General features: G+C 37.9%; 1 protein-coding gene across 1 annotated transcript; it reads right to left on the reverse strand.

The window, feature by feature from the left end:
• Positions 1 to 625: 625 nt before the first annotated feature.
• On the reverse strand, positions 626 to 8,095 carry POMC (proopiomelanocortin). The gene is made up of 3 exons (XM_075200475.1): positions 7,895 to 8,095; positions 4,588 to 4,731; positions 626 to 1,609 (listed from the first exon to the last, which is right to left on the reverse strand). Exons 1-3 carry the CDS (start codon positions 8,078 to 8,080, stop codon positions 956 to 958), a joined length of 984 nt encoding a protein of 327 aa, XP_075056576.1. The 5' UTR covers positions 8,081 to 8,095; the 3' UTR covers positions 626 to 955.
• Between the last annotated feature and the right edge of the window lie 486 nt (positions 8,096 to 8,581).

The raw sequence follows: 8,581 nt of genomic DNA on the forward strand, positions 1-8,581 counted from the left end.
ACTGATACTTGAAGACTGAAATTATCTAATGTTGAATTAAAAATCGACTTTATTAAATAAACACTATAAAATTTAGTCTATACAGACCAGTGATAAGAAACAGATACTTTTCACATTTGGCTCTTAATTTCTCAGTTTGGCCCACACACACCTAGAGGTAGATTTACTAAAGCTTCTTAGAAAGGAAAAGTGGAGGTGTTGCCCATAGCAACCAATCAGATTCTAGCTATCGTGTTCTAGAATGTACTAGAGAAATGATAGCTAGAATCTGATTGGTTGCTATGGGCAACACCTCCACTTTTCCTTTTTAGACGCTTCAGTAAATCTAAACCCTAGTGTGTGATTGATATAATATATTACTTCCTATACACTCAACTGATATTTATGGGATTGTAGCCAATCAGTCACTAGGATCCAATATTTCCTCAGTGATGTCATTAGGTGATTGCTGTATTCTTATAAATGTTAGTTTCGCCCACAAATGACCATCTCTACTGCCTGCAATCAACATATTCTGTTATCTTTCATGAACCCATGGCAACGTGTGACATTGTTCCAATGGGTCGTATCTTCCATTTCAACCAAATGACACATTTCAGAAAAGAAGGAATAGCCAGGTAGCCAGTAAGATTGTAAACGTTTATTTTCCCATTCATTTACATTATTGTACATTTCGTCAGATATGAAAATAATTTAGCAAACCAAAAACTAGAGATTCACCGGTAGAAACATCTACTCTTTCCTTATGTACAATTCTGCTTTAGGTCTTCCTTTCCAGATTTGACTAACTTTGTACAGTACATTCAAAACTCAGTGTGACATAACATAAATTCAAGGTGGGATATACAGCTAACTACAAAGTGGATTCGTAAGAGTTGATCGTAGGGTGGATGACGGAACTAGAAGAGATATGCTGGTTTCACCTGAAAGAGCTTTACGTGGGAACTATTCTCTCCTATTGACCCTTTTTGTGGGCATTTTTAATTATGGCATTTTTGAAAAGAGTCATTAGAGGCGTCTGGCTTCGCTCTGGGGTCATAAATCCTCCATACCTTTTATCTTTGGGTGGTCCTTCCCATCGAAAATGATGCATCTTATATTTCCTATTTTTTTTAATTGGGCTATCCAACAACTCATTGTCATCGAAATATTCTTCAGAGTTGACATCAGGGTAGTCAAACTCCAGAGACAACTCTCTTCTCAGCTCCATGGGGTAACTCTCTGATGACTCTTCTTCTGCGTCACTTGGGAAGACCTTAATAGGTCTCCTCTTCCTGCCGACTGGTTTCCCCCAACGAAAGTGCTCCATAGAATATGACCTCTTGCTATCTTGCCTATCCAAAGCCTCCTCTTCCAAGTTACCATCTTGCGTGTTTTGGTTGTCGCTACTGGGAAACAGGTTAAATATGGGGTAGTTGGCTATGTCTTCCCGTTTGAAGCCTGCGTTGTTGCTATCGCTGCCGGTGCTGTTTCTTCTACCAAACTTATTCCAGCGGAAGTGGCTCATGACATATTTCCTGACGTTTTCGGAGAGCGGCTGCATGTGCCCATTCCCGGGAAACACTGGTGATTCCGCAGACAGGTCCATCTTGCAGGCTCTAATACATTCCTACCGGGAAACAAATATTGGGGATATGGTTAATATTTATAGGGACAGTGAAGGGTAAATATTTTTAATTTTGTTTGGAATGTCTTTGTTAAAAGATCAATAAGATATTAAGAGATTAATAAGACCTTCACTTCCTAACATTATAAATGTAGCCATTTAGTCATATGAATGGATTAAGACAATAGTTGTCAGATTAGCACATAGTCCAAAACAAGATGAGAAAAAATGTCCAATATGTGCCATCAAGTTGAGCACGTGCACAGTTTGTATAAATTTACAGTGAAGTCTCTCCACACCTGGGCTAGGCTATATCAGTAGCACCACTGATATTCAGGGAACCTACCAAATTTCTCCATCTATTGGAAAATACATAAAATATATTGCACTTACAAGTTCTTTGTACGGACTAGAATTGGAACTTGTGTTCCCCACCGCTAACAATGTGCCTAATCAACTGAGGAAAGATATGCGCAAGCTACGCGTTTCGCATGGTTACAAACTCTGTGTGTGTGTATATGTATATATGTATAATATATATATATATATATATATATATATATATATATATATATATATATATGTACGTGTATATGTATATATATATACCCACAATTAAGACCACTTACCCTGTACATCTTAAGCAGTGGTGGGGGATGGCAGCAAGAGCGCCAATGCTTGTCAAATGTGTAAATGCATTATATTTAATATATTTTCCAATAAGGTGAGTAAAACAATTGATCTGTTGGGAGTTTTACTTTTCATAGCGCACCCCTGGTGGATTTACTCTTATGCAGAGAAAGAGAAATGTTATTCTACTTTTGTTTATATGGAGGATAAAAAAACCTTTTTATACAGTTATTGTCTCGAGGGATCATTTTGGCAAAACAAAGCAAGAAAATCACAGGACTTTTATTTTTCTCTTTCTTGTATTGTTTTCACTTTACATAAAAGATCTGCTTGCTTTAGAAGAGCGCACATGGAAAACCCCATGTGTCCGGTGCTAGTGAACGTGAGCCGAAGAAGCTGGTAGAGTCAGGAGATTGAATTTATGCGTAAAAATAGGCCATCCAACCTGCGGTTTTTGATGTGTATTTTGAGTTGCGCGTATTTATAGATATGTGCAATTTGCATCTGTCATCTTCATCAATGCTGAAAATTATACCAAGTTTATTGGATGTGCAATGATAGGCATCCTAAAAGGTATATCTTAAACATACATATAAGTCAGGCTTGGAGGCAAGTCTAAGGTGAGTGGTTGACTTGCGTGAATGCCCCTGACCGCCTCTCTAAGCCCAAGGCTCCTCAGGTCTACCATACGCTGAACACTATTTTGGTACAACAGGACCAAAAATGGAACTGAAACACATACCTTCCAGTAGCCCAACTAAACCCCTAACCCTCCCAACCACACCCAACAGATGCCAAATCCCTCCCTTATTGCATGATTGTCTATTTGAGATGTAAAAATATATTTAGTATCACAGGAATTCTACAGAAAAAAAAAGAAATATAATTTGAAACAGCTATAAGATCCACACCACATTAAGAGAAAATTAACCAGGCAACATTTTGCTTATGTTACGATCTAAGAAGGTAATGTAAGACATATAACGTTCATTGGAAAGGAACCAATTAGTAAGTATTAGTAAGTGTGAGTGATCACTGATTAATGAGAGACTGGACGATAGATATAATGTGGTTGGTTTTTATTCCTCTAGTGCAGATATTCACCATGCTATAATATTATTATTACTTATAATTAATTTTATTTATATGGTGCTTTTCTCCCAGTAAGACTCAATGCGCTTAATAAAAAGCCCTCACTGTTTCACTTAGAACGTTATTTAGGTTGCCTGAATTTATATATTACATTTTATATAGATATCTATAGATATCCTGCATAATACACACAGGAATAAGGTGTAGGTTATCCGCTCTGCCAGGTAAGTCTTCTATACGCTCATTTATAATGACCCCGTAAGGAATCTAGACAACCCCTGACCTGAATGAGGTCTGGTAATTTATATCTATTATTGCCACTCTCTCGCAGAATATTATAAGGCTTATCGTGTTATCGGGTAGGTTTTGGCTTCTTTTTACATACAAATATTTAGTTCCATGGAGTTGGCACTGGAAGTTGGTTTATCCTGGTGTTTGGGCATAAGACCATTTGCCATAAAGCATACCTCCCAACTGTCCCAATTTAGGAGGGACAGCCCCAATTTGAGGTCTCCGTCCCGCCATCCCGTTCGGGATAGCTTTGTCCCGCGGGTGGGAAGTATGGAAACTACCGTATATCTCATTCACCGCTGCTCTGCGTAGCACCGGTGTGCACAGCAATGGAGGTTTTTTGAAGGGTAGGGAAGGAAACTTCAACAGTTCTAGGTACAGGCCCGGCACTCCCATTAGGCAAGGTTAGGCACTTGCCTAGGGCGCCGGGCTCTGGAGGGAGCCACAGAATACTAAAAGACTTTAAAACTGTGCGGCGACCGCTGACCATACCTGTCACGGCCGCCGCACAGCATTCAGATGCCCGGGGAGGGGGGAAGAGGCTATTTTGTCACCACCGCCACCTCTCTGCTCCGTCTCCTCCCCTCCACTTACTAGTGTCAGTGAGTGGAGGGGAGGAGACGGAGCAGAGAGGCGGCGGTGGTGAGACAAGGTAAGGAGAGGAGGGAGGAGGGCGGCGATTTTTGCGGGGGGGGGCGGCGATTTTTGCGGGGGGTGCCGCTTTTTTAAAAATGCCTAGGGTGCCGTGGACCCTAGCACCGGCCCTGTCTAGGTATGCCCCTGGAGTGTGCCCATACCCCCGTCATGGCATGTCTTCTTTCCTAATGCCAGGTACCCAAATGTTGGGAGGTATGTCAAAGTTCGCCCTGAGCTGGTGATATTGGAAGCCTTACGATAACGTCTTGGAGATGAGACGTACGGTAACAGATTGTGATGATGGTGCCCCACATACATATGAAATATCTCACCAGAATCCTGTCGTCGCTGCTGAGGTCTGCACATTTACTGCTCTCCCAGCACTGTCCATGGACCTCTCCGACGTGGAATATAAACACCACGACCATTGCCAGTAGACAGCTCCAGACGGGCCTCAACATTCTCAGGTAGAATGACTGGAAACCGGAGAGAGGAATAATGGAAATGGTGATTATACCGCACAAACAAACTTGTGTCAGGACAACTTTCCAACATTCATTTTCTGATGAGTAAAGGAATGACTGCCCAGAGAATACCAAAACAGCAAAAAAAAAGAAGAGGTATAAGAGGTGCATTGTTACTGCTTGGCCTGTCTATAGCAGGCGAGTGGTTCTACTACACAGCAGAGGTAATTTGGACTATCAGGGCCACCGGGAAATCCATCAGATCCACTCAACAATGCTCTAATGAAAGATGACAATGAAATTAGCTACCAAAGTAGAGAAGGGTGCAGCCTCCATGGAGCCTACAGCTGAGGGCGCCCACCTCAAAGTGGCTACACCGACAACTACTGACGGCCGGTGATTGTCAAGCCACAGTACAGCTGAGAACTCGAGAGCTGCCCAGAAAACATGCACTATGGCAGAGCAGGACCTAGGACTGTTGTATCTTTACATCCGTAAGTATTTTTAATTAACTTGACATTAGTAAACTTCAAGCCTTCCTAAGAGGAAACTTTTGTAAAAAAGAGAAAAAGAAAAAAAACCAGTGTAATGTAACCTTTAAAGCTAAAGGAGAAGAGAGCAGTTAAGGCATTTAAAAGGAAACAGAAGTTAGATATTTGTTCATCGTTACTGTATAGCGCAGCTGTTATGCACAGACAGAAAATATAGGACCTTGAGAAATGAAAGAAGGCTATTTGTTGACAACATCGCAGTAAATTCAGACACATACTTTTCTATTATGTTATTCCTGTAAAAAATTCCCAAGTCTGAGATGTTACATAACTAACTCTCTATCAATAATACTTCATCAAATACAGAAGTGGTCAAGGACAATACAGCAAGGTATTTAACCTTACTTTGGACAGACATAAGGCTATACTAAATCTAAAGAATTAAAAAGAAAGAGTCCGAAGGTTATAAAGGATGCAAAATTGACAGACTGAACTAGCTGAATGGTTGGCTTAAATCACGAGTATTATAATGAAGAGACAAAGAGTGATATTAATATATGGTAAATTGCACACCCTACTATAAATTATAGGTGTGTTAGAAGCCAGTGAGGATTTATGTGATCCTATAAGAGTACAGGGCTGTAGGGAGAAACAAAACAGAAAACTTCTTAATAGATACAACAATGCTATAAAGTTTGCAAATGACAAGGTTGAAATAATACGGAAATTCACACAAAAGAGCTGTATCGTATTGCGAAAGGGAGAGGGAAACGTTCTGTGCAGACAAAGATGGCTTTGAACACTATAAGGAATTCCATTAGCATTAGTGGATTCTTCATCTTTTTATTAATATCAGTTAGCAGAGGAGCAGATTAGCGGATATCTCATTCAGATAACAGATTAGCAGATTATCTGAAATCTCATTCTACTAACTCACTCTGACATTCCTTTATTCCATTCTATTGCACTAATAAAAATATTGCATTTATTAATTTGTCTATTATACATAAAAGACAATTATTATGTAACTATATGCTGCACAATACCAGATGCTAGACAAGAAGCTTCCTATCATGTCAGGGGTATTATATATGCAACGTTCATGCATAGACACAGAAGAACATAGAATTTGCTGGGTAGCAACCATTCAACACAATTAATTGGCCCATTTTTATCCTTATAACTTTATTTGATCCTTAGCTTTTCTTTATGCTTATGTCTATCCAAAATATGTTTACATTCTCTGCAGTATTAGCCTCTACCATCTGTGGTGGGAAGGTGATTCCACTTATCCACTACCCTTTTGGTGCAGTAATTTTACTTACTATTTGCCCTAAACTTACTACCCTTTAGTTTCTAATACTTATCTCCCTCTGTATCTTGTTAGTTGCCCTTCTCTGCAATCTCTAAACACAGTATTCCAGATAAGGTCTCACCAATGACCTTTACAGTGGTATTATTAAACTCCCTTTCTGCTACTAATTAATCTCCCTGAATAACCTACAATTCAATTGGCCTTTCCCATTGCTTTGTTACATTGTCTGTCTATCTTTAAGGCTCCTGAAACAGTAAATCATCAATCCCTTTCCTCCTTAGTAATTGATATTTTAGTGCCCTAATACTATATTCAAGCTTTGGGTTTTTGAAACCCAAGTGCATGATTTTTCATTTTCCACACATTAAATTGCAGTTGTCACGCTCCTGGACTTTCCCCAAGTCTACCTAGATCATTTTGTGTACTCCCTCCCCTGATGTTTGTACCCTGTTACACATCTCTGTGCTATCTGCAAAAAGGCAGACTTAACTTTCAATACCAACAATGTCACCAACAAAGATATTGGACGGAAGTAACTGATTAAAACCTAGAAAAAGCTTAAGAAAACGTTCATATTAACTCACAGAAGTAAATTAAATAATAAACCCCCTGTGAAAATGAATACATTTATAAGACATGTTTTTCTCTTGTCTATTTAACAATTTCAGTTTCTAAAAAAAAAACCTCTTAAATGTTTTGGATACAATCTTAGTAAATACTTAATTATAGCCATTACTGAATCTCAAATCTAAAAATATACAAACATTTTATTTTAAAGACAACATATCATTCACTACACTAAAATAAATTAAATATAAAAGAACATTTCAGAACTTCTACCCAGAAAGACTTGAACACATACAGTATCTGGATATCATATCCTCTTTTTAAATAAAATTTTAAATTAAATGAAAAAATAATATCTAAACTATATGATATCTTAGATTACAGATTACAATAATCTTTAGTATGTATATTTAAATTATATTAAATTATATATTGGATTGATATAAATCCTCTGTGAACTGGAACTGAATTTTCCAATTTCATATTATCTTATAAATATAACATTTACTTGTCTTAGCACAAAAAAAATGCCAAAACATTTATTTTTCCATGTCAGAAAGTATTTAATTAATATGAAAAAAATAAAGGAATAAAATATTAAAAACAAACTATTAATACAGCTGTTCTTCCTTGGATAAATACAAAATTACTGAAATGTAGAAAAAAAGAAAGCAAATTTTAATTTAAATATCCTGTAAAACTAGTTATTGAATTAAATAGTGTTGTTGAAAATAGCTGCATGCAGGTAAAACTAGTGGATCAGATAGAGGTTTCATTACAGAGCATATATTTTTTTGCTTACCTGTTGCTTGTTCAGTGTTTTGTACGGTCTGTAACTTGGTTCCTGTGTGTCCTTTGCTCTCCAGCACAGACAAGGTCTTTTTATACATGTGTCTATAGTATTGGGAGGTGCACTCATTAGCAAGATGACGTGAGCATCTTCAAGCCATAGAGGGAAGAAGAGAATGGTAGAAGTATAACATTGCATCGTGGTTACAACAAACGATTAGTGGCTGCTCCCAGAGTCCTATGTATGTGATATCTCCATGAAGAATGAGGATTAGCTTCGGTGCCTGCTAAAAAAGATGTATTTTCCAGGCAAATTTGATTGGATTTCTATAACTGAGATTACTAGAGAATTAACAGGTATTCAAACCCTTTGAGTTGGCATTAAGTGGAAAATCACAAGTGACATCAAAACACACCAAGAGTTTATTTTGAAGCAGGTTGAACCAATTTGTTTTGTCACTCTCTAATCTGACTGTGGAGTCTTCTTTGTCTATTAGTAATTAGTCACCCACAGGACAGGTGTCAATAGAACGGCTCATTAAATGTTGTTTGAATAGAGGATGTTTTTGCCGTTATGTTCCATCACAGATAAAATTAATTTTAAATTTGAATACAGTCTGTTCCTATAAAGTAATTGTACAATAAAACTGTTTTGTAAAGAGCAGCAATATGGATACGTTTTCTCAAACTAGTCTATTCA

The sequence above is a fragment of the Mixophyes fleayi genome, chromosome 3 (assembly GCF_038048845.1).
Source record: "Mixophyes fleayi isolate aMixFle1 chromosome 3, aMixFle1.hap1, whole genome shotgun sequence".
Taxonomy (NCBI): Eukaryota; Metazoa; Chordata; class Amphibia; order Anura; family Limnodynastidae; genus Mixophyes; species Mixophyes fleayi.

Coding starts and splice junctions, on each gene's coding strand:
- POMC (XM_075200475.1), bottom strand. CDS start 8,080: ATGCAATGTTATACTTCTACCATTCTCTTCTTCCCTCTATGGCTTGAA. Junction 4,732..7,894: donor AAACACTGAACAAGCAACAG/GTAAGCAAAAAA, acceptor TCCGGTTTCCAG/TCATTCTACCTGAGAATGTT. Junction 1,610..4,587: donor GCAGCGACGACAGGATTCTG/GTGAGATATTTC, acceptor GTTTCCCGGTAG/GAATGTATTAGAGCCTGCAA.